At 37.7% G+C, this 27755-nt stretch overlaps 1 protein-coding gene across 1 annotated transcript; it reads left to right on the forward strand.

Moving 5' to 3' along the window:
- On the forward strand, positions 1-27755 carry LOC149542028 (putative WD repeat-containing protein C2A9.03). Its single transcript, XM_089797069.1, has 10 exons — positions 1-98; positions 12317-12483; positions 12627-12800; positions 12935-13021; positions 25332-25466; positions 25584-25700; positions 26082-26173; positions 26293-26398; positions 26530-26616; positions 27025-27755. Exons 2-10 carry the CDS (start codon positions 12343-12345, stop codon positions 27436-27438), a joined length of 1353 nt encoding a protein of 450 aa, XP_089653195.1. The 5' UTR covers positions 1-98; positions 12317-12342; the 3' UTR covers positions 27439-27755.

The following is a 27755-nucleotide window of genomic DNA, read 5'->3' on the forward strand; positions in this document are numbered from 1 at the left end:
AGCTTGAGAGCACTCGCTTTCTGTCTGTAATTATTTCTATTCCTCCGAACTGCACAGTTCAGAACTTAAGGCACACTGAGAACTTCCCTGAGATCAAGGTAAGATTGTATGCAATTTTATTTCTTTTTGTATGATATTCGTAAATTGTATAGTATATTTTACGTATTCTGAAAGCGGAGGGTTTTAACATCCAGTTCAAGTTGTCTTTGCAAATTAAAGAAAAACTTAAAAAACGTCCGAAGATCATATCTTCACAAAATTGCAGTAATCGCGTCAGCTGTAATCGTTTTCTAATGATAGACGAGGTAGTATAATTTGGGATGATGATATTTTATGCATTTCTGTTTCCAATGCTGTCATTTTAACCTAATTTTTCTTTTAATGTTTTCGTGATTAGATTTATTTTTCATATGTTTTGGAATTTAATCGAGGGAAATTTCCCAGGAAACTTTTTCATCTTAAATATCGGGAAGAACTCCTGGTTCTTCCTAAGCTTAGTGCTAAGATATTGAATGACATTCGTTCCAATAAATTTCCCTTGTGCCACTCGTGGGCGCTTCTCCAGCCAGCGTTCTCCATCAGTCTGACTTGGGCCCCGTGGACATGAAACAAATTTCTAAATCCGAGTGTCTAACAGCTACCTTCTTCACAGAAAGCTTCAATGCATAAATGACTTCTGGAACTTGAATTCTGTACATGGTGGTATGGAATAATTTTTGCACATGTTATGCAGTTTAGTGCCTATTGAGTACTCACGAATCCTGCCCGCTTGGACGAAGTTTACTTGTTTTATCTGGTGTTGGTTTGACTTTTTCTAATTGTAAATCCCCTTTGGCTACATCAAAATCACTTGCGACTTGTCTGTTGGCCCAATACTTAACATGTCCACTGGTAATTTGAACCTGGGGTACTGTTATAAAATTCTCGATTAGTCATAGTTACCTCCTAAGATCATTCTTAAGGACAAGACTTGTGGAGCACGTGTTAGTTGACTCTTATGTATTCTACAGTTCATAGGATGCTGGGGCTTGGGGAAATAGAGTCAGAGACATGTGGTTAGAAGGAGCTTTTGTTAGCAACCTTTTATATATCCTATGGCGCTGGCTGAATTCAAGGAACTCTGGAGCTTTGGGAATTATAGCCATGGTCTTTTGGGGGAAAGTTTTGGGCCGTTTCCAGCAAACGGATTGTGGTATAATGTCTTTCGAATGCTAAACCAATCCTTACCTATTGGGACAAGATAAAATATTAATTTAGGCCTGGTTTAAGTTTTACCTTATCTCGCTATGCAATTGTGTTCATAGGGAAGTCACATTTAAATTAAGTTATTATCTCTGCTTTCCGAGTTATGACGTTGTGGATTGATTCTGATCATGGTCAATGCGCAACTTAGATTAGAATTTTCAGCAATATGTGTGCAACTGGGGTATGCTTCATCAGAGTATTGCAGCCTGTTGTACCAAAAGGAAGAAAGGAAGAATTCTCAAAACACTTTATATCAAAAGAAAAATGAAAAAATAATTATATTAATTTATACCATTAATTTAATCCAGGTAGATGGCTGAGATTACCGCATGTCACCATGGGGCTCACAAGGTCCTTGATCAGTTGTTTATTATTGCCGAGTCGAAGGAAAAAAAGATTATGTGTAATGGAGCAATCAAACACTTTTGACTGGTTGTTTTATATGCATTTGAGCCTTCAACTTTCCATCCTTGACATGGCAATGGGTTTTTGATCTTTCAATGGGGATTAATCATCGTTGTTGATTTTGATCAGGGATTTGCAGATTTAGTGAACTATTAAGTGATCAAAGGAATTTCAATATCTTACAGTCAGCATGGATTTACTCATCCAAACCTGCAATATCTTTTGGATCCTTGAATTAGCAAGTTGGTGCTGTGTGTCTCTAAGTAATAGTTATATCTTTGATAATTGGTAGGATAAGCACCAAATAGAATCAATGGAACCTACCCTACTTGGGTGACTGTGAAAGCTGGCAAATTATTGATTTCCATATAGCATCCAGAGTAAATAAGCATGTAGAAAACATAAATTTGGATTATTCTCTATCATTGTAACTCAATTTTGGTATGGAGTGTTCCAGGGGATAAGATCAGATTTTCCTTGTTCTTATTAGATTTTACATCCTATCAATATAGTATAAATTGTTATCAGATTCAATGGTGGAAAATTTGATGAGGAAATATATATTTTTTTGGAGACAGAGATAGGATGGATCATATATATTGTTTTAGAGAGAGTGATAGGATTGATCAGATTGTTTTTTTCAGTATATTTAGAAGATAGTGATGAGGGATAAAGAGAAGGAGAACAGAATTTTCTTATATCTCTAGTTCATTTTACTCCAAATATCTCAGTTCACAGATTGTAGACAACTGTGGACAAATTTCATTTTCTTGATTCATTTTAGGAATTGAAATGTTTAAGTTTGTTGTCGAAGATATTAAAACATCTTTTCTCTCAATGTATCTAATATTCAATACAGTATATCTTTGGTACAAATTTATTTCTGTAGAACTAGATTTCCACTTTGATTTATGTTTATGTTATGTAATGATTGATGCTGATTTAGTTTGTTGTCCTTGATTCATTTTGATTTGGTATATGACACTCAAAAACAGTTGGGTGTGAATAGTATTCTTTTCATGTTTGATTGCCAAGTATGTCTGCACGCTTTCCTTTCTGTTGGTAATTTGTTCAAAATGGAATAAATGTTGTCTTCTTTTGACATGTGGTTTTTGTTTTTAACTGCAAAGTCTTTTAGTCTCTTTCTGCTTATTCTCTCCTCTGCTATATTCTCACCTTGATTTCCACCTATCATTCTTTGCTCCAACTCTCTTTGTTTTCTTTAATTATGAAACTTGAACAGACTGTAGATATATATAAACAAGTTATAATTCTAGTATCTGCTTGTCAATAATTTCTCTGCCAACTTCATTCTTGTTTTATCATCCCCAAGAGTACAATGGTCCTGCATTGGCAATGATCCCAAGTTAGTTTCTGTGGTTGAAAAGCTTTCACTTTAACCACTAAGTTGTATGACTGATCTTCCTAAGAAATTGTACAATTAGTTATATCCTAAAAGGATGGATTTTGCTATATCTAGAAAGCTGCCAATCTTTGCCTAAAAACTGCACATCACCATTGAGAAAAGAATTCTTGACATCCATTTGATGGTTTCACCATCCAAATTGAGATGAAAGGGCAAGGACAAGATGAATGGTACTCATTTTGGCGGTGGGAGCAAATGTCTCCCCATACTCAATGCCCTCCTTCTATAAAAAACCCTTTAGCTACTAATTGTGCCTGTTATCTATAAGTGTGCCATGAGCCTTATACTTGATCTTATACAACCATTTGCAGCCCTGGTGGAAGATTTGACAATACCCTAGTGTTGTTTTTCATGAGACTCTGATGTTCATCTGCTATAGTTTGTTTCCCTCATTTATGCCCTTAGCCTTTGAATATGTTTCAGGCTCAAAAAATACTGTGAAATTGGCCATAACAGAAAAATTGACTGTGGTTTGCTGCTTGTTCTTATTCCTTGCAAATCTACTCTCAACTAGCTCATCATCATTAAGATCACCAATGGTCTTGGCCCACCTCTTAGATTGGAGAATAGAAGAACCAACATCTACTGTAGTAGGAACACAACCTGAAATCATTGGATGTGGAGCTCGAATAACTTGTGGAGTGGCAGGTGGCACAATGTCAATTGAATCCCTCTCATCAGGAGAACGAAAAAGAAGACTGAAATGGAATCCATCTATGGAGCCTGTGGAGGTTGATACTCAGGGCTAGAAACAAGAGAAGGCTGAAATGGACCTCGGTCTTCATCGAACACCACAGAATGACTTAATATGAGATGATCAACGTCAACATTAATTAACCGATAAGCCTTATGTATTTCTGTGTTTTGGAATCCAGTTTGGTGCTCTTGGCATTTGGAATCCAAACGTATGCTGTAGAACCAAAAACCTTTAGATGATCCATTCTGGGCTTCCGTCCAGACCAAGCTTCCTTTGGAGCTATCTTCTTAATGGCTTGGGCGGGTGACCAATTGAGAAGATAAACTGTAGTGAAGAATGCCTCCGTCCAAAACTTCTTTGGAATGTTTCTATCTCTAGTATACATCGAGTCATCTCTGTGATTGTGCTAATCCCATGTGATACACAGAAGTTGGAGACGTCAGATGAACAAAATTCTCTACCATTGTTGGAAAGTCAGATGAACAAAATTCTCCACCATTGTTGGACTGAAGAGTGACAATCTAACAATTTGACTCTTTTTGCATAAAGGCCTTGAACTTCTGAAACATGTTGAACTCTTCTGAATTTATGTTGAAGAAAATACACCCATATTTTCTTGCTGAAATTATCAACAAATAGTAGAAAATACTTGCATCCTGTGATTAATGGAGTGTTCATGGGTCCACAAATATCTGCACGGACCAATTGTAAGACTTTGGATGCCCTCCAAGCATCACCATCTGAAAATAGAGTCCGATGTTGCTTTCCAACCTAACATGCTTTGCAAACTCCATGGTTTTGTGTGTCTCAAGTAATCTAACAATTAGTATCTCAAGCCAGCTGATGGAAGTACTTTTTCCAGCCATGGCCCGCTTCTGAGAATCACCAGCAACAATGAGTCCATATAGACTATGATCCCCAAAACCAACTGCAACTGTAGTGTGAGATTTCTTATCAATAATACTACACTTGTTCGAACTGTAGATGTCATCCAACTAGGGAGAATGAAGCATAATTTAATTGATTGACAGTAGATTGAGCTTCATGCTTGGGACAAATTGTACATTGAGAAAGATCAAATCCCTCCCACAAAGTGAAATTTGAATGCTACCTTTGCTCATGACGGTATATTCCTCGCCTCTTCTAGAGACCGGTGAATCAAAGAAAAGTGTGAATTGAACCTAACTAATGATGTGTGAAATGCCAAGAGGCACTAGAGTCTGTACTAGGTAGATGATGTCTCATGATCTGATGGGCGTGTGGCCATGAACACATAGGAGGAGGCAGAGTGATCACAATGTATAGTAGCCTTGGCCTTTTGCGGAGACCCTCCCTGAGAAGACTACAGGTCTGCCAACTGATTCTTGTAATCTATCTTCATGTGACCAAGCTTGTGACTTGTGACAATAATTGCCCTGAACACTCTTCTTCTTTGAAGATGCCTGAGGTTTACCTAGTGTTTTCTACTGGGAGGACTGAGGTTTACCTTTATTCATGTCTGTGGCTTTGGCTACGAAGACCACTTGTTTAGAAGAGGACAAACTAGCATAGCTTTCAAACTGCTGCTTCCATCCATCTTGCTGCAGAAACCAGGAAACTTCAGATCAACATTAGTAGAAGTGATACTGAGCATCTCAATGAAATGCTCATAGAATTAGGGCAGGCTTTTCAATGTCATCACAACCATATCTTCTTCCTCCATCATGTGGTCAATAGCCTTGAGTTGGTAATGGATGTCCTTGATCTTTGTAAGATGTGCTTGGAGAGGCATCTTCTCATCCATCATGGTAGAAAACAACATATTTTTCAGAAAGAAAGTGCGACTCTTGTTAGACATCTTATAAAGATCCTTTGGCAGATCCTAGATTTCTTAAGTTGTTTTCTTGGAAGGCACCTGAGGGAGCTGATCATCAGTAACATATAGTTTTATGAGCATGACAACTTCTTGGTTACGCTCATCAAATTTGTCTTGATTTGACTTAGTTTGAGTAGCACATGTTTCTTTACGCAGAACAATTTTTCCAAGACAACAATATTCAAATATTGTCATCATACACTTCTTTCCAGTATTGTAATTGCAGCCATTAAAGCTTTTGATTCCCTTCTAACATAATGTTGGTCAAAGATGCCATCACAAAATTTTAGGTTGCTACTCAACCTTGTGTAGACACAAACAATCGAGGCAAGCGCTGGCAATAAATTGAACATTTTGAAAAAAATTTAAAAAAAGGTTGGAGTTAACCTTAAAAAAATTGTCAGAAAAAATTACTTTTCTTTTTAGGAAGAAATAACTCAAAACCATAGACGGGTTGAAGGGTTTTAAACCCTAGCCACATTGTTCTAAAAGCTAGAAACTCATAATAGGCTACAAAAATTGTAGAATAGCACACAAAGGTTGAGAAACCCCAATTCGCGTCTTACAAACCATGGAGACAGCCTATTATGAGAAGTAATTGGTAAAATACTTGCTTGTTATTAACAGAGAATGGTAGATCAATATATATAAAAGAATAAATGATGTCCTTACAAAATGATCGTCAAGAATAGAAACATTCTATTCTAGCTTATAGATAACTAATAGCTAACTAAAAGCTAACTAAATATTAGAAAGATTCTAATATTTACAATAGATAACTATTAAATAGAAAAAGAAACTATCTATTATCGTAATACCCTCGTTTAATGGTTACTCTATCCACTACACCAAGCTGCCCTTTGAATTTGACAAACTTATCTAGACCAATAGGCTTGGTGAGAATTTCTGTAGTCTAATTTGCTGTAGGAACATACTGCAAGTCTATTGTCCCGTCTTCAAACAATTGCTGTATGTAGTGACAGTGGACATCCACATGCTTGGTTTGTTATGGAAGATCGGATTCCGTGCTAACTTGATAATGCCTTAGTTATCAACAAACAAAGTGGTTGGTCTTGTTGGTGACAAGTGCATATCCCCAAGCATTTGACGAAGCCAAACAACTTCACAACTTGCCTTAAGTGTCCCTTTGTATTCAGCCTTTGTAGAGGGGAGAGAAATTGCCTGTTGCTTCTTACATGTCCATGTGACTACATCGGATCCTAAACTGAACACACCAGAAGTTGACTTTTTATCGTCAATAGAACTTGCCCAATCTGAATTTGTGAACCCACTGATTTTAGAATTAGAACTCCAAGACTAAAGAAGTCCATAATTTATAGTGCCCTTCACATAACAAAGAACATGCTTTGCTGCCTTCCAATGATTAGCCTTGGGAGCTGTCATAAAGCGTGAGATATAGTTGATTTCAAAGCTGATACCAGGTCTAGTAGCAGAGAGGTAGATGAGGCTACCTACTAGTTGTCTGTATGTAGTATCGTCAATTGGAGGAGGATTAGACTTGGCTGATAACATCAGACCTTTTTCCATGGGTGTAGACGTAGGTTTGCAATCTTGCATTTGAAACTTGTTTAACAGAGTCCTGACATATTTGGATTGAGAAAGAAATATACAAGAAGATTGCTGCCAAACCTCAACACCTAGGCAATAATGCATGAGCTCGAGAGAGTCATATCAAAAGATTAGCATAAACTCTGTTTGATTCCCTGAATCAAAGATGCTGAACTACCAGTGATGATCAAATCATCCACATAAATTACTAGAGGGATGATGTCATTGTTAGTAGTCTTGATGTATAAATTTGAGTCTGAAGAACTCCTCTAGAAGCCTTGATCATTGAGCTACTTATCAATTTTCATGTACCATACCCTAGGGGCCCGCTTCAAACCATAGAGTGTTTTCATCAGTCTAAGAAGCTGGTTTTCTTTATCAACAACCTTGAAACTAGGAGGCTATGTCATGTAGACCTCTTCTTGTAGGTCACCATTTAGGAAAACACTCTTGATGTCCATCTGATGGACCTTTGAGACAAACTGTGTTGTTATGGCTAGGACTAATCTGATAGTGCTCATCTTTGCTGTAGGAGCAAAGGTCTCCTCATAATCAATGCCTTGACGCTGAGAAAAGCCCATCAAAACTAAATGAGCTTTGTACTTATCCAAAGTACAATTAGACTTGTATTTTATTTTGTAGAACCATTTGCAACCAGTGAGTTTCTTTCGTGGTGGAAGGTCAGCAAGAACCTAGGTGTGATTCTTCAATAGGCTTTGGTGTTCAGATTTCATGGCTTGTTCCCATTATGGAATACCGTTAGCCTCGGAGTATGTCTGAGTTTTAAACACACTGCGAGTGTTGGCCATGAGAGCAAAATTAACTGTCTTAGTATGCTTGCTCTTTTTCTATGTAGTTCTCCCGTCGATGAGCTTATCATCTCGAAGATCAACAAGTGTTGTAGCCCACCACTTAGGTCGGAGAGGAGAAGGACTAACATTAGTATCAGGAGAAGAATTTGGATCAAAATCGGGTGAAGCATTTGCATGTCTAGATGATCCTGCAGGAGAAGTCAGAGGTGTTTGTATAGGAATCACTAGTATAACTAGAGCTACTGGGGCCCTCATTAGGCGGACCTAATGAAAGTGAACTCCCAAATTATGAGCCTTCATAGGCTGATCTATTGGATTAGGAACATGATAAATAGGCATGAATGGCCTCGCTATTCGTCAAAGACTTCATCATGATTGTATAGGAGATGAGATGTCTCAGTGCAATGTTGATCAAGTGGTAGCCTTTGTGAAGACTATTGTATCCAACAAGCATGAATTTTTGACTCTTGGCATCCAACTTGGTGCGTGACGCATCAGGGATCCAAACATAGGCAAAAGAGCCAAACCTTTAGGGGAGTGATTTTGGGCTTGTGACCTAACTAGGCCTCTTCTGGAGTCTTACCTTTGACCGCTACAATGGGTGATTTGTTCAAAAGGTAAATTGCAGTGTTAATTGCTTCAGCCCAAAACTTCTTGGAACATGTCTATGTTCGAGCATGGATCGCGCCATCTTAGTGTTTGTTTTGTTTCGACATTCAACTACATTGTTTTGTTGTGGTGTGTGGTTAACTGGCGCTTGATGACATGAACATTGCAAAAGCTAGAGAATTCATTAGAACAAAATCCCCCACCATTATTTGACCTAAGAGCAAAAATAAATTTCACACTCTTTTTTTAACTAGAGTTTTAAACATCTAAAATACCGTAAACGCTTTTGATTTTTTTAAAAAAAATAGACCCACATTTTTCTACTGAAATCATTAACGAACAACGAAAAATACTTGGACACAAGAATAGGAGTGGCCATAGGGTCGCAGATATCAGCATGAATAAACTGAAGTACTTGAGAAGCCCACCATGAATCACCACTTTTTAAAGGTGCGCAATGTTGCTTCCTAGCCTGTCATGTTGACATGCATCACAAACTTCAAGTTGTTGAGTCTGAATCTCTGGCAATCTGAGGACAAGCTCTTCTCGAGCAAGCTGAGAGAGATAATGCACATTTAAGTGCCCATACTATTGATGCCAAAGTGAATTGAGAAAAGACCGCTGAGCAGCCATAACTAAGTCCCGAGAATCACCAGAACCAACAATTCTGAAAAGGCTTGGTCCTCAAAACCAACTACAACAACATATTGTGTTTCCTTATTAGTGATGGTGCATTGATCTGAACTAAAGGAGACATCCAACCGTGGAGACTGTCCGAGCAATTGACTGATTGAGAGTAGATTTAGTTCCATTTTTGGAATCTAGTACACATGAAGGAAAATGAGATTCCTCCCAACGGACTGAATTTGAATGTTGCCTTTGCCAAGAACAGTGTACTCTTCCCCTCCACCAAAAATAACTTAATCTGTAAAAAGGCTGGTAGTTAGTGAACTAGTCTCTGTAGTGGGTGAAATGACGAGAGGCACTTGAGTTAATTTACCAGGTAGACGACTTCACATGATCTGTAGGTCTTTTAGCCGTGAAGGCGTAAAAGACAAATTTTGTTTGCTCAGTTTGCTCTACACTATTTGTTTTTGGCTGCCTAGATTGGGCAGTTAAGTGTTTCCGAAATTCAACCTTCATGTGATCATACTTTTGGTAGTAGTTGCATTGAATGTTTTTTTTCTTAGAGCCTTCTGATGTTGGAGCTGAGGACTTCTCTGAGAAGCCTACTGTGAATGAGACTTGCCCTTATCCTCATGAAAGGATTTAGCAGCAAAGGCTTGCTTTGTGGAGGTGGAGCTGGAACTGCTACTGTACTGTTGTTTTCACCAGTCTTGTTGAAGCAAAAGTGTGCAAAGATCTGTGAACTTCAGATCAACATAGTAGAATTGATGTTGAGAGTTTTGATAAAATGCTTGAGGACTTGGGTAAACCTTTGAGGGTTATTACCACAATGTCCTCTTCCCCTATCTTGCATCCAATGATAAGCAACTGATCTCGGATTTCCTGAATTTTATTTAGGTGTTCTTGGAGCGATTTCCGCTCATCCATGACAATAGAAAACAGAGTGTTCTTGAGAAAGAAGGCCTTGCTTTTGTCTGAAGTATCATGAAGTTTCTTAAGAGGTTCCCATATCTCGGAAGCTATCTTGCCGGATGGAATCTGAGGGAGCTGATCATCAGTTGTAGATAATTTGAGAAGTGTCGCCACCTCCTGATTACTCTGACTGATCAAACATACCCTGATTAGTACTAGCTGCAGTCAGATGCTGTGTAACACCCAGAACAATCTGATTAGTATTTCGATACTTGAAGATTGTTAGCGTCCGTTGCTTCCATGTGCCATAATTCTGACCAAACCCTCAACATGTGAACTAAAAAATGGCCTAGGAATCAGTTTATCATGAAACTCTAGAAAGTTAGAAATGGAATAATTGTATTAACCAAATACACAAATATACAAAGTTTACAAAAGCTTTTAACAAAAACAAAGTTGTCTAAATATAGATAGACTAAAAATAAACTAATTAAGACAACTGAAAAATAGAACTTAAATGACCACGAACTAAGATTCTAACATAACAAGCTAAAAATAGCAAGAACGTAGAATACCCAAAATTGTCTAATAAATTTAATTCTAAACCTTCCTTTGCGGCTTTCCTTCAATCTTTTTTACAACTGTTTTAAGAAGCAATTAACCCATTAACAGGAGTTTGTAGTGAAAAGATTTGCTCTGAGCTTGAATGTAAAAGTAATTGCCAGTTATAAGCTAGATACAAGCAGCTAACAGCAGCCATCATTTCTGCATGAATGTCCCATTGTAGGTACAACCTTAAAAATTGCTCTAACCTTGAATATGTACAACATGAACACACTTCAAGTAAAATTTCGTTATTATAAGTTTTGTGTGTGGATCTTTCAGCTAGCAGTTCACTCGTTGTTGCCCATTAGACTACCTATTATTGTGCTTGTGTATTTAAGCACATCAAAGACTTGGCTGTTTTCTATTTGTCTCTTTGTGACTTGGAGGCTAATTGCAATCCAATTGTCACCAGTTGCAACACCCATATGGAGATGCAATCTTTAATAAAGCATATTTTTCTTAGGGTCCTCGAAATGCTATCCTAGATTTACTTGTTACCTAATGTAAGTTTCCTCTGTCTCCATATCATCGTTGATTTTGTTTCAACATCTATTATTCCCAATTGATGTACTTAAAATTAATTCCTAATAGATGTACTTAAAATTAATTCCTTTTGATCTTGATCAACTGATTTTCACCACATTGACATTTACATGGCTATTTTGAGCATTTCTTCCCTTTGAATCATATGGCTGATGCTATAAAATTGATTTCTAGTCTGAAAAGTGAATCATTATTTCAGGTCTTATCTGGCATTGTCTTTTTATGTTAGTGAGCTTTTTACATTTTCTTTACCATGTTCTCTCTTGCCTTGGTTTTCTCTCAAGAAATTTGGATTTGTCCAGTTAAGGATTTCTGATTTATCTGCTGGAGAAACCTACACCTTGCCGTTTACAATTTTTTAATCATTCTTGCAGCAAATTACTAAGTCTGTGTCACAACAATTGAATTAAACACAGAATAGAGGTATATTTTATTCTCAATTCTAGTGCACATTTTTTAATCTATTTGATGGACCTTCATTACTATTAGGTGCACCAAACATAGACCCGAGTTTCATTATTTCAATCTCTAGACTATACTGCTTCATGTGCTTGATTGGTCTCTCTGCATATGTCTGCTTTAAAATTCTGTCAGTGTATGCTGTTGTGGTCTCTTGGGTACTGGTCATAGTGGCTTTTAATAGTCTCTACGTTGCTTGCTACAACACCAGTTACATGATTGCTGGTGAATTGAATATCAAACTGTGAACAATGACCTTGACCATAAGCATCATATATACTGGCAGTCCTAATTATAAAAACATTTGCCTTGTTAAGTTATTATGCTTTTCTCGCACGGGCAATCTCTGATTTAGTTTTTCAAAGATTTTATCTACATTGAAACAATTGATTTTTAATTTTGATCATAAAACTGAGTGCTGGTATTCTTTTATGAAGTTGCTTGCCTTTCTTTGTTGTTCTTTTCTCGTGTTTTATGATTACTGTGCCACAAGTCCAACTTTATCTGCAAATAAGCACATTCTAATATCTTTATTATCATATATTGAGCAGGTTTTCTTGTAGCAGGGGATATTGCAATGCTTAGAATGGCACAACTTCGACAGGAGCGTGAGTATATGGGGGATGATGATGATATGAGTGACTTTGATGATGATGAACTCTTTGATGGGCGTGGGAGGGGTGATTTTATTGAGAGTGAATCAGAGGATGACATTGAAGTGGGTAATCGGTCACAAAAATGATTTCCTTTGGCATAATTTTGCATCAGTCTCATTGGCACTATTTTGATTATGATTTATGAAATGATCCTCTGTGGCAGGCTTGTTTATAAAAATGTCTGAGCTGATCATGTTTCTTGCAGGCAAGCTCTGGGCAATCTGATGATACTACAGCCATGCAGGCTCGAAATGGAAGAGACATTCAAGGAATTCCTTGGGAAAGGTTGCAATTTACAAGAGAAAAGTATCGTGAGACAAGACTGAAGCAGTACAAGAATTATGAAAATCTGCATTTGCCACATGATGAACTAGATAAGGTGATAATGTAATATGGCTATAATTCGTAACTATTAGCAGATCTCATTTCTTAGGGATTTTAATTTCCTATTTATTTTGCTCCATAAGTAGCTTTTTTCAGTCCTGTAACAAAGTTTACATTCCTTGCAATCAGGAGTGCCAATCCGTGAGTAAGGATGGGAAGTTTTTTGAGTTTCACTATAATGCAAGATCAGTGAAATCTACATTTGTCCATTTTCAGGTACTCTGTTCCTTTTTATTAAGCTCTTTTTCAAAAGCAAATTTTTGTGGACAGGGAGGGAAATAACTTATTGGATTCATTTGTATCAAATCATATATCATTGGGTTTAGTTTTAGGTTAAATCTACATGCCCCCCAATCTTGTTAAAGTGTCTTTTGATGCTGTTTTGTCAGTTTTTTCTTTTACATGACAATGGAAATGCATTCAAGGGAATTGAATTTGTTAACTAACTTTTCATATATCTTTGTCTGATCTGTCAGCTATATTGTGTCTGTGAATGATATCGAGTAAGCCATAATATATTTACATATCCATGAACGTGAAATGAAAATTAAAATGGCTAGAATCCGTCATCAAGAAAGAGCAAAACATAATTCACTGCAGGCATTCCAGAAAGGACCAACTGTAAAAACTCATGTCAACAGGTGCATTTTGAGAGCTTAATGCAGCTTCAATTTTTTTAAGGATGGATTTCTTAATCATCTTTAGGACACACAACCTAGATTTTAATAGGTACCTGTCACATGCCAAGATGCATGTTGATTAACCTGCCCTAGGCCTTTAAATCAAGGCGTTGCAGTCGAGTAACTTTTATATAGAATGATAAGGCTGCGATGCTAATTTTAATGATGCACTGTGCATAAATTTACCAGATAGGTCCCCATCATGTCTGTAGCTAATTGGAAGCATGCCTGTCATTTATTGATCAATGTGTTCTTTTCTAGAAGAAAGGCAGGGTGACAGCAATATAAAAGGCCTTTCCACTATCAAATGCACAATCCTTATGTAATGCTAATCTCAATTCTTAAATGCAGAGTTTTTGTTGGGAATCTGACAAACGCAGCTGGGAACTGATTGTTAAGACCTTCAAGATTATGTGATCCGTATTACAGTTATGTTTTTGTTTCGATTCAATTAACAAAACATGACTGAAGAACATAATATCACACAAAATTTATAATAACATGAGACACAATAACTTAACTTTGGAAATGCAACAGGGAAAAACCCAGTAGCCAAAGAAAGTTAACAACTATATCAATCTCACAAAATAGAATTTAAATATATAGGCATGAATTTTCTGTAATCTATGAAGAAAATTTAGAGTGCTTTTATTGACCTGCAAATTTCTAGGATACAATCTCTACAAGCTTTCAGAACACCATCACATTTTTAGGAATCTCTACATCAAACTATTTCATCTGTACGATGAACTATATGCAAATCTGAGTTGTTTTCTTGATATCTCAACTCATGCAACACTCTAACCACTTACAGAATACTGTTGGACAGTCAAAACATGAGGGCACTGTCTCAAAATGTCTTTCGAATGAGATTTCTCTAAATGGACAATCTACTCGTCTGTGTGGATACTTCTGCAAGGGCTTAGTCATCAATTGTTGACCAATACATCTATGAATCTTAATGTTCATATTTGGCTCAACAAAATTATTATAGCTCTTGGAACTTTGAGAAAGTATATATTCAAGTATTTCATCTTTCATATTGAAAAGAGTAAGTTAAAGAAGCTCCCGACGAATTTGGTTAAATGTATGGCCTAGTTGATGAGATTAGTGGTTATCAGACAATGATCTCATGATGTTTGGATACAATCCAAGTCTATGTCACTAAAGCAAACAAGCTGAGAGAAAAGCTCAAGGATTTTGAAATTGACAAGAAAGATGCATAGTTGATCTATGCTGGTGTAATTGAAAATTCATAATTATACTTAAACTTACTTGGGATAATGCTGGATTGCATAGTAATTTGCATATGAGACATCTAGGAGTTTGCACCTATATTTGCATATGGTATAGGAGAAATTCCACTTTAGTTGATGATAGTTGTTATCACACTCCGCTTTATTTGTGATATCCACCTTTAGTGCACATATCACATTATCATCCTCCACATGTTGCACATACTTCATTGCATAATGGAGTATGATCCCCTTTGGTGGACATGTGGTTCCACCTTGTGTAGGTGATAACTTATCTTCTCCTTATCATAGTTTCTTATTGCCTTACCTATATAAAGCAAACCTATTATATACATTATCAATAATATCATTCTTACATCTTACAGCAACTGTCCTGCCATTCTCTTGTGGAAACTATCTTGGTCTTTCATTTGATCTTGGGAGTGTTGGAGTCACCTTAAACTCTAATATGGTATCAATGCTTTCAAGGTGTGAAGACTCCTCAAGAAGTGTGATTTTGGCTTGATTTGAATGTGGGTGCCAAAAAAGACAATTTGGGCATCACCATTGTATTCGGGAGGTTGTTTCGGTAATTGACTATAAATTTGCTTGTATTAGACAAAGCTTGTTCTCTTTTTTCTTATGGGTTGGGGGGGACTTCTTCTTCACATCAGAGAAACATTACAGATCTTATTCACTAAAACTTAAACTTTTCTCCTTCAAGGATTATATAAAGACGTATTCACTCTACTGTTTCAAAGAAGAATGAGAAAACTCTGAATTTAACGTGCTTGGAAGTTATTCCACTTCTTCTAGTTGATATGGAATTCTGCAATCTACCTTGTTGCTGTCCTCTACGTTTTTCCCAGTTTGTTTTGAGCAACTCCCCCTTGATGGTGAACACTTGTTTCTCAAGATTCAAGAACGCAGATAGTGACACTGAACTGTTTTCCTCTTCCCTCGTAAAGTGGTCCTCTTTGAAGGATAAATCCTTCTTTTTAAGCCACCTCCACAAGCTAACTCACCACACTTCACTCGATGGCGAAGTAGATTATCCTCCGCCATTGGATGGAAAAGGTGGTCCTCCAAATGCGCTCTCCTCCCATTGCGCATCATACTCACGGTTAGCTAGACTTAGGATACCCCACAAAATTATAGATTGCTCGATTAATAACTCCCATGGTTAAAGTGTGTGATTTGAGAGGGTGGAAATTTCCCTCAAGGGATTGGGTATGATTACTCAAGCTAGGAAAATAAAATTACTATGGCTCTTCCTTTCTATGGTGAATGATAGCTTACTTATGAAGGGGAAAATTGATATAATGATAATGTATATTTGTGGGTGGTTCTTAATAAGGTTTAGGTTAATTTCTAATACCTTGTTTTATTTTATTTTATTTTAAATAGTTGATTTGTTAAAATTGGTTTTGGTTTTAACTCAACATTAGGATAAATGAAGTTCAGAAGAATTGAAGACAATGAAAATAGGCTAGATTAATATCCAAACTTCATTTGTCTAGCTCGAGAAGAAGAATGTTTGAGACGAAGAATAGTCAATGCGATAGGAGAAGGATGTGTTGAAGCACTCCTAGAGCTTAATCACTTGGCCACCTAGGTACAATTTGTCAGATCTTACCATTTCCGATTGTCTTGAACGTGACTATTCAACATCCCCTTTCCCGGTGATACCTCCCCCCCTTCAGGTTGGCCGTGGTAATTTCCTTCGTCCAGTTTGGAATTAAAGTGGTTAAACCTTTATGACAAATCTGAGTAATAAATTCTCAACATGTATTCAAATTTGCTTTGCCTATAAAACCATTTCCAATTAAAATCAGTTCAATCGATTTTAAACTAATTGTTAACACCCCTAATTGTACTTTGTGGCATAGTTAATAAAGTAAAATTCAAGTAAGTTAAATTGTGATACCTTGAATTTCGGAATCAAAATCCGCCTAGGGCCCATTAGAATTGTAGGGGCATGAACCCTCCCTCTGCATGCATCGGCTTCTAGCCGCTTTTGCTACCAGAGAGAACCCGCCGCCTGCACAAAATCACTTAGGGCACAAATGTTATACCATTGTATCATATAGGCCAATATTGCTTAGGGCATCAAAACCACGGTTTTTCAATAATTTCTTCTCGGTTAGGGCATATTTACAAAAACCATTATTAAAATAGAACAATTCATTTGGGGCATCAAATAGTAAAGATGTGTGCATCGTAGTATCAAAAGAAAGGGGTGTGACGATTCAAGTTGTAAGAATTCGCCTTAGGGCAAAATCACCCAAGACCAAGAAGCACAATAACTAGCACAAAATAGACCAACAGAGTATGATCAGAATAACAATATGATATTCAATTCATTGTAATTACACTAGAGGTGCCTGTATATAAAGGCCTCTGTGATGCATCTAGAATGTCTAGGAGTTAGCAATATGATAAGCTCCACAACTAAACACATGTCCACCAAGAATGGGTTATCCTCCATTAAGCACAGGAGTTAGTGCGATGATGAGAGGATAAGCCTACAAAAGCGTGTTACGTAAAATCATGTTGTAGACACCGTGTGCTTAATTAAGAGTGCAAACAACTGTGTTGTCAAGATGACAACTCAGTTGATTATGCATATTCCAATGTTGTAGACATCATGTGCTAAATTAGAGTTGCTTACTCCTGTGTTGTCAACAAGACAACTCATACGAGTACGCAAACTCTTAGGTGTCTAACCTAATAAATAATAAAATAATGCATTTATCCTAAGTAAACTTAAGTAAAGTATAAATAATAATTATTTACACTAACACCCTCCCTTAAGTGCAACTTAGAGGAATGCACTTAAGCTCACAAAAGCTATGATGAAATGCATAATGGGTCCCGACTACTAGGCCATGTTAGGTACCCAAGTACAAATGCAATGCTGAAATGCAATGAAATCTCTCTGCAAGCGAAGAAAGAGGGAAAACCTCATGGGAAAAACCCTCCCCCAAAAAGAGAGAAAAGTACAATTAAAAAAGATGCATGAATGGATGGCGTAAACCAGACCCTCCCATTATAACATACATCTTGCATATACAATAGAGAATCCCTTGATGAAATCCCCCCCTTAGTGAAGGATCTCGTAAAGATAAGTGTATGAAGACAGAAGAAAATCCAATGCTGACAAACAACATTTCTCCCTTGAGGAAGAAGAAATACCAAGTATAGGTGCAAGTATGCTTCCTACTATGGATAGGAAGATGGAAGAGGGATCCATATGTAGTATGGTGTGGATGCTGCCTCTGAAGTTTGCTCATATGTCGACAAGTCCTTGATGAATGTAGATGCCATGAACCAATCTGGTGGATGCCCAAAAGAAAGTGGCAAACAAGGTAACATGTCCATGTATGACGCGGAATCAAACTCCAAAGACGATAAAGCATCCTGATAGGAAGCTGGAGGAAGAGAAGCAATGTCGCCTCCCCTCAATAATGTAGGCACACCCATGAGAGAAGCTCCTTGATGATTGAAGAAGTTGCACCATGAAAGTTGAATGATGTTTCTCCGTGTGGGAAGAAATGGTGCCATAGGTGTAGTAGAGAATGCTCTCCAACTGGTAGGAAGAATCCTTAGAAAATATGATGACCGAGGAAATTGGAATACAATCTCCACACACTGATGTGTCTCCTCATAAGTGAAAGAGTCCTCCAACTGCTGTAAAGAAGCCACAATCATGTCAAAATGATCAAGTGGTTGAGGGTTAGAGTGTGCCCTCGCAACGAGTGAAGAAGTCTCCTCAACAAAGAGAAGATTGATGTCATCGATGATGTCTCCCACATCTTCAATGTGAGACTCCACGAACAACCCTGCAATGTCTGGAAGGAAGTCATCCCATGAAGCTAAAGTAGGAAGACATGGTATATCCTGTTGTATTGAATCAGGAGCAATTGTGGTTGGAATTGGATCAGTAGAAGCAACAGGAGCAACAGGAGGTGGGATCTCATCTGGAGTTTTAGGTACCATAATTGGAGTGACTGAAGATAAAATGTCCTCTGGAAATGGAGGGACTCGAGGATCTCCATATGCTTCCCAAAGAGCCATCCAAACGTCATGAGGAAAACTTGCCATACCAAGAGGAGCAAAAGTTTCTGCACTAATACTCTTATACAGAGAGCGAAGAAGTGTAGAAAGATGTCTCCAAGTAGGATTAGGTGGCAATATCTTCGAGGAGAGATAAGGAAACTCTTCCTGATGTTCTCTTAGATGATCAAGCATCGAAGCACTCCATTTGGGATAGTTGCTCATTGTCAACTTCGGTCGTAAACTAGATTGACATATGTGACAAGACTCCATGAGATCAATCAATGAATTTATGCACCCACCAAAATGCAACAAATAATCAATCAAACCCCCCTAATGCATGATTTGGCACTATATAGGTAGTGCGTTTACAATAGCCACTTTGTCAATTTTGACCTTAACAGACTTCTGATTTTTCAATTTACAACCTCCTTATATAGTTCAAATCTGGAACTTTACAATGTAGCTCAGAAATACATCAATTTTGAAGCAATACAATGCAAAGAAAGGACCTATTTCTGAAAGTGATATTTCTATCCACACAAGCCTATAATCTGATTGCAGATTTAGAAAGTAGATGAAAAATTATTCACTTTAAAAAAAAATAGACCCTATTTATGTGTCTAGATGAGCCCATACGGAGCAATTGAAGTTGCAAAATGCAGGATTGGATAGGTACAGTCACCAAAAATTGCAATTTTTGACAAATTCGTGCATCAAAACTAGAAAATAATAGCACCACTGAAAAATTTAGGAAATTCTACCCAAAATCAAAAAACATTGCACCTGATTTGGAGCCCGGATGACTGAGATATGGCCTCCCAAAGTTGGACTGTCAAATCAAAGCTGAATTTGGAGAGGGGTCTGATTAGCACACAGCAAGATTAAATTTGACGTCCAAACGGCCGTCATAGCAGTTCAATTTGTCTTGTGAATGACGGTCAAATGACTGTCAATTTTAACATAGTGAAATGATGACGTTAGTAGAAGTCGACCCTCCCTGATGACGTGGCAGTATGGATGCTAATGTCACTAATGTACAGAATTGTATGGATCAGTCTGACATGGTAGGGTACGGATCCGACGTGGCGGTTGATGATGTGTTCTTTGACGTGTCACTGTCTGTGCTAGGCGACTGCGTGGCAAGGAGATTGGGCGACACTTGTCGCTGAAAGGACAGCGCCGCATGGCAGGGTGTTGCAGGGGTCTTCTATGGACGTGGCAGGGGGTTTTAACGCCGGTGGCTGCCGGTGGGTGTGGGATTAATCCCACATCTGTGGTTAGGATGAACGAGTGTTTAAAACTCACAGCTGCTAGAGGGTAATGCAGCTTAAGGTTGCCGGATAATGTGTGAACCACCTTGATTTGAGGCCGCCATTAGTTGATATTGTCCTTGGAATTGTGCTGTGTAATTATGACCGCCGGTATTGTATAAGCCTACCGTTATATTGAATGAGGCCACTGGAAATTTGTGTATCAGTCGGTGATGATGTATGGCCGTTGGATTTGAAAGTAAATGCCGCTGGCTGGGTTGTAAGGATTATGCTGGAATTCTCAGAATATTCTTGCGAATATCCTGCAAGGGGTGGGATTTCACCACTTGGTTCCTGCAATTTTTTTTTCTCTGCAGGCCTGATGGCCTAATTTTTTTTTGAAAATTGTAGACGAAAAATTGCAGAGAATATAGATCTGAAATAAATTAAACAGTTCTAAGAATGATCATATCGTACTTGCAAATCGGGCCTTTGGGTGCTGGTTTGCAATTTTTTTTGCCTCAAATTCGACTATGGCCCAATAGAGGCGAATTTAGAGTCAGTTTTCATTGAATTGACACTTCAAACGCAATGGTGAGGTCCACTTTGGGTCTAGACGCTCCCAATATCTGCGGATACTCCAAATTTGGGTCAAGGTGTCCTCAGAGAGGTGAAGCAAGATCGGTCTCCAATGGCTATGAAATGACGCTCTTATGGCTTTGATACCATGTAAGAGTTTGCCTTAGGGCAAAATCACCCAAGACCAAGAAGCACAATAACTAGCACAAATAGACCAACAGAGCATGATCAGAATAACAATATGATATTCAATTCATTGTAATTACACTAGAGGTGCCTGTATATAAAGGCCTCTATGATGCATCTAGAATGTTTAGGAGTTAGCAATATGATAAGCTCCACAACTAAGCACATGTCCATCAGGAATGGGTTATCCTCCATTAAGCACAGGAGTTAGTGCGATGATAAGAGGATAAGCCTACAAAGGTGTTTCACGCAAAATTATGTTGTAGACACCATCTGTTTAATTGAGAGTGTGAACAACTGTGTTGTCAACATGACAACTCAGTTGATTGTGCATACTCCAGTGTTGTAGACACCATGTGCTAAATTAGAGTTGCTTACTCCTGTGTTGTCAACAAGACAACTCATATGAGTAAGCAAACTCCTAGGTGTCTAACCTAATAAATAATAAAATAATGCATTTATCCTAAGTAAACTTAAGTGTAAATAATAGTTATTTACACTAACACAAGTTTCTTTAATTGGTTCAATATCTGTCAAAAGCTTTGAATGGCATGAGAATTGATCAAGCATGCTATCAAACATCTTATATATCTCTCCTAGGCTAGAAAAGTTTTTATATGCATACCAGGTTACCCCCATAGCTGTTGCTATGATAGAGAAAAATATTTGCAAGCAACATTTTGAAATTAAAACTTATAAAATACAGAGTAAAACAACTAACAAATTTAAAAATAAGAAACCAAATTTGAATTTTCAAAATTTTTACTTGATATTGCCCACCAAGTGTCATTAAGTACCCTTTCTCTTAGTGTGTTCTCTTCATCTGTCTTTGATCGAGGCCAGTTTTTCAATCTCCACAAACAACCATGGATTCTCAATCATCCTGTATCTCCAACATCCTCTCCATCAAAATATAATATCTGGCATATCTGGCCTCAATTGGAAGGAATTCTCTCTATGAATAAGACTGAAATAGTGCAACTGAAGTGTGATGTTTACATACAAACATTTGTATGTCTCTAGCCTATGCCATTGCTGCCTTGACCCAAACCATTTTGCCAATGTCCTTCAAAGCATTATTCAAAGTATGCACACAACATGGAGTCCAAAAGATGTTTGTAGGCATTCTCAATTGTCAAACCAGCCAACTTTCAAGCATGAGCTGAACCTGTCACAACTTGGATGACATTAGAAACCCCAGCCTCCTCTCTTGCCTCCTTCAAAATGGCAAATTGAAAATCAGCATTCTTAACTTTCCTAGAATAATCAATAGCTCTAAGAAAATATGAACCAGTAGGGGATGCAACAATCACATTATTGAGAGACCTATGTTGAATATAAGTCCATCCATCTATGACAATGGAACAACTAGTCTTAATCCATGTTTGATTCATCTCCTTCATCATTGAAGTTGCTTTTGAATATTGTTTGTCAAGGAGAGGTATGCAATCTGTGTTCTCCTGAGGGGTGCATAAGATGGTCCAACCGTCAACATTTCTCTCACCATGGTATGAAATAAGGTGACCTTGCCAAAAGAAATGGAAGGGCATGTGCATAAAGGAATTGGCCACTACATCATTGGCTTGCTCATGTTTTCACATAGTCATTAACCCCATCACTAATGTTTTCTCACCTGCTTTCCTTTTTGCTCTACAACAATTCTCTCCAACAATTCTCTACAACATTGGAAGAGGCATGCATATTAGTGGATGACCATTTTAGATTCTTATTGTGACATGAAATGATTTTGTTCACACTCACTCCAACCAACTTTGCAAATTAAATCTGCTGTGCCAATTTTATGCCTCACAAACACCATGTGCACTGTCACCCACTAGATGGCTTGTTACGCTAGTATAGCTCAAATGGTAATGAATATTGCGAACATGTTAAAGCCACTTCTTGCTGCCTCTTGTATTTTTTCCCTTGTTGTAGGTCATATTTGTGGTAAATGGAAGCAATAGTTTCTTGGGACTGAAAGAGCTTTTTGCAAATTCTTGCAAGGAGGGTGTAGGACATGCAAAGCGGTTTTGCATATTAGAAGCTAAGGTTGGTTTTTTTCAGAAGTTGAAGAAGGGTCTATTGACATTATGTTAAGTTCATTTTCACTCTCACTAACCTCATGGCTGTCGCTACTGCTGCTGCACATTTTGTAAAGTTTTTGTTATGATTCAAAGCCTGGAACCAAAGCAATGAAACTATTCTTCAATCTATGAACTTACTAACAAACAAAAAAACTCGAAGAAACAAAAAAATAAAGAAAAAATACCTTGGCTGTAGCTTCAAACTTGCAGCTGAGAACCTGTTTCATACTGGTAGCAAAATCAAAGTCAGTTCAATATCTCCTCTAATCAGCTCAATCTCTCCTCTAAATCATCCAGATCCCTTGTCCAACAAGCAAACTCTTACAGCAAGGTGCTAAAAGTGGAAAAAGGTTTCTAACTTTTTTGCATGCCCTTGTGAGCCCCTCACACAGGTCTAATTGCAAAAAGAATTAATAAAAGAGTAGTTTTTAGTATGTTTTTTAAATCCTTGAAGCTTGCACAGCCATGGGAGATGGCTAGCTGTCCTCAAACAGCAGACGATATATCCTTCCGTTTCGGGCACCTTCAACAGGTTTGGCCATGGGAGTGGGGCGTCCTCTTTGAGTTCCGCTGTCCTGGAAAATGCCTAGAAGATGGGGACGCGACACGTCCTCATGTAAGCCCAAAGTAATGGCACGTGGCCTTCCAAAGCCTCTTTTGTGGATTTTATGGATGTTTTCCTATGCCAAGCACTTTAGATTTGATTGCTAGGGCATTTGTCAGGCCCAAAGATCATTCTCCCATGCATCACAGGTACTTCTACGTTGTGATTTACGGGGAGTTTGACACACCAGCGGCACTGGTGCCCATGGCAAGATACCAGTCAAATATTTTAACAGTTATTGCTGACCTCCTTGCCTCTTTTTGTTTGTTGTGGATTTTTCATCCCACATCTTGGAAATTCTTGCCTCTCAACCTTGACCCAGTTGAAAGCTATATAAACAGATCCTTTTTTGAATGAAAGGTTTGATCATCTGTTGTTTTCAGTCACCACATTGCCAGAGCAATATAGGGTTTCAAATCATGCTGATCCATCTTGTTCTTTTCACCAACATTTCCATGAAAGCAGAAAAAGATTAAATTTGTTAGTTGTTATTTACAATAGCATGTCCCCATGATAGTTTGTATTTCTCTAGAAGAGTCTTCCAATTGTGGCAGGGGCTTCTTCTTTGCCACATTTGTTGGGATAAGTGTAGTATAAGATTTGATGAATGTGATGGTGTTCTAATTTATTCCAAGTATTGTTATAGTCTTTTCTATATTACACATGAATTTGTGCAATTCTGTGATTTATTCATAAGCATGGTTTGTTGTTGATATCACTCATTTGATACATTTAAATGAACATATAATTATTTAAACTAACAAATAATTATTGTTTGTGGCTTCAATTGCTTTACTTTTGATAATTTGTTTCTCCTTTCCTGATAGATATGCACTGGTTCCAAAAACAAGTGATTCACTTATATAATCGGAAAAGAACAAATTATCTTACTTTTAAGAGTGGAAATTAGTTTTAGGATTTGTGCAGTTTATGATTTACTCAGATTTAGTATCTTAAGCAGGGAAACATCACTGTGAGCTTATTATACAAATCATTTGTGAATCATATCCTTGAACCTGTCTTGTTCTTTTTGCAAGTGATGACTACATCGGTTATATAAGAGGTCTTTGTGCAGTTGGTTTGCCTTTAGCCTAGTTGCAACATTTGTGGTTAAGACTTGCCTTGGATAGAACTGCAAACCTTACACCTTGCAATATCTTTTCTGCATTCAATCCTTCCTAGGTGTAATGCCCTTAACAAATATTTATGCGATAATACTTTTTGTAAGCTACTAGTTGTAAGAAACAATGTTGGAAGTTAATTATTTGAGATGTAACCCCGGAGACTCACACCCCCCTCCCAAACCTTGAAGTACCCATCCCCGAGACGTCCTTGCACCGGGTACTTGAGTACCCAAGCACCCCCACCTCCGCCATTCCGCAACTATGCCACCGCTGGGATGTGTACTTGAATTTCTATTTGAATTTTGATTTTTGAATGTTACTATTGGGTATGTAATATGTTACTATGTCAAACGTCAATGGTTCTAATTCATGTTGCAATTTTGCTATGTTCAAGTATTTTAATTTGGTATGTTCTAGTGAACTACTGAAACATCATATCATAACTAGCATTTCAAGTTCTATATGTATACAATACAACACCCCTCTCTGGCCTGTCCTCCCCTTGCTGCCGTCCCCTGGCCGACCCCCTGCCGTCCCAACAATGAGGCCCATTTTCCCTGTGTCCCGGAAACTCACCCCGGCATCCCGCTGTCCTGAAGTATCCCCGTACTGGTGTAACACTGGTTTAATGTGTATTGTGGAGAATGTCCTTTGGAGCAGTTAAAATCTGTGTGGTCTATGCACGAGGATATTTTTTAACATAATTGTTCTCTTGGTTTTGGCAGTTGAGAAATCTCATTTGGTCCACATCAAAGCATGATGCGTATGTAATATGTGGTTACTCTGTTATGCATAGATGCTCATTGAGCCGGAGAAGCACGACAGTTCTCAATGTTGCTGAACCATTGAAAGAAGACGAGGTTTATTTTTATATTTTTCTTCCTTTGCTCTAAATATTTTTAAGATGTCAGTTTCTATCCTTGCCTTACAAGTTTTCATCTTGGATATTTGTTGCTGTGGTTCTATTGTTATTACAGGTTCAAAAGAATTCTCGTGCTATACAGCAAGGTCTAGGAAGGATACAGATTAGTACAATGTGTGTCAAGAATAATCTTCTGGTTGCAGGTGGATTTCAAGGAGAACTGGTTGCGAAGGTTTGCCCTTCTAAATTTGCTGTTAGGATGTTACCTTGTTTACTATCTAATAGTATAATGTTTGGATTAATTTACCATCTCATATTTCATGGGTGTTCGAGTCTAGTTTATTATGCATTCATCCTTCTTACATTGTGCACATTCTTTTGGATGGCCACGCCTTGAGAAGTTCTGTAGTTATTTATGGCATTGAAAATAAATCTTTTTACAATAGTTCTATCAGAATTTTGATTGGCAAATTGCTTTATCTAGGCATTTAACATCAGGTGCCCACATGTGTTATCCTTGAAAAAATTTATGTTCTGATGAATTTGAAAAGATTCAATTCAGTCACAAAGTGAAAATAAATGATTTGGTTTTTTATGATTATTGTGCCGACAGAATCTGGATCGCCGTGGTGTTTCATGCTGTTCAAAAATTACTTATGATGAGAATGCTATCACTAATGCCATTGAGATCTATGACAGTCCAAGGTATACCATGTTTTGATGAACATGACCTGTGTTCATCATATTAGAAACCCTTAAAATATTTTTGTGGTGACATGACAGATTCGAAGTGTCTTAATAAATATTTTGGATAATATTGACAGTGGTGCAACACAGTTAATGACCTCAAATAATGATTCTGTTGTCCGTGTGTTTGATGTGGAGACCTTTTCTATGCTGCGGCATAATTGCTTTCCATGGGCTGTAAATGTAAGTTGGGTCCCTTTTCCAAATGCTTACCATTGATCAGTATCAAACATGCTATAATACATGCATGGATTCATCAGAATGACTTTCAGGATGGATGGCATCTTTATATTTTTCTTTTGCATTCTTTGCAGCACACTTCTTTAAGTCCAGATAAAACACTCGTGGTGGTGGTTGGAGATCATACCGATGGATTACTTGTAAACCGCCAGACACGGGAGGTACTGATCATTCTTTAGCAGTTTGTGTCCTTTGTTCTACAATTTGATTTTATCTTGTATTTAGCACTAATTGGAAATAAAATACTTGATAGTGGCTATCAAAATAATATACTATATGGGCATAAGTCTTTTCCAGTCTGACCACAATTATGGAAAAGAACAATAGTGAGCAGTAGAATTGTTTGTTGCCAACTTCTCCTCAACTAGTTCTTTCAGTTCCATACCGTACTTGAAGTATAATGGCTCCTATCCACAGTATTGTTGCCCTTGAAAACGAGAAACTAGGGCTTGAGCTCACATTGGGAAGTCTGAGATTGTTGTACTTCCTTTTTGCATTTTCAGTTGATCCTTATCAGTAGCATTCGGCAAGCAAGATAGTTTAATCATTATCTCAAACTTCTATTTCAGGTTGTTGCTAATCTTAGAGGTCATTTAGACTATTCGTTTGCATCTGCATGGCATCCAGAAGGAAGATATTTTGCCACAGGAAATCAGGATATGACTTGCAGAATCTGGGATGTTAGAAACCTAAGCACATCTTTGACTGTCTTGAAAGGGAATATTGGTGCTGTGCGATCCTTGAGGTTCACATCAGATGGCAATTTTCTGGCAATGGCTGAGCCTGCAGATTTTGTCCATGTCTTCGATGTGAAACACAACTATGAACGGTGTCAAGAGATTGACCTCTTTGGTGAGATCTCTGGCATATCATTTAGTCCAGACACGGAGTCACTTTTTATTGGAGTAGCAGATCGAACATATGGAAGCCTGCTAGAATACAATCGTTGCCATTCTAATATGTATCTAGATTCCTTTATCTAGGGGTATCAAATTGTCACTTTTACACATTTCAAGTGGATGGGGTGAATAAATTAAAAGTTTTGGAGAATCCATCAGCCCTTTTGCAGAATGGTGTCACTCCCACTTTCTAGAGGATAATTTAAAATATAGGTTGATTTGGACTTATGCTGAGGCCTACCAATCTTTCATTTTGTGCCATCAAGCATGCTAATAGATTGTATGCTTCATAATTCTCAATATGTTGCAGGACCATTGAAACCATGTAAATAAGGTGTAAGCAAGCTGTTTTTGTATGTTATAATGTTATTAATGGATGTAGTCTCTATTTTCTGTGGTCA

This window comes from Cupressus sempervirens, chromosome 8, assembly GCF_028749045.1.
Source record: "Cupressus sempervirens isolate cs-2001-9-10 chromosome 8, ASM2874904v1, whole genome shotgun sequence".
Taxonomy (NCBI): Eukaryota; Viridiplantae; Streptophyta; class Pinopsida; order Cupressales; family Cupressaceae; genus Cupressus; species Cupressus sempervirens.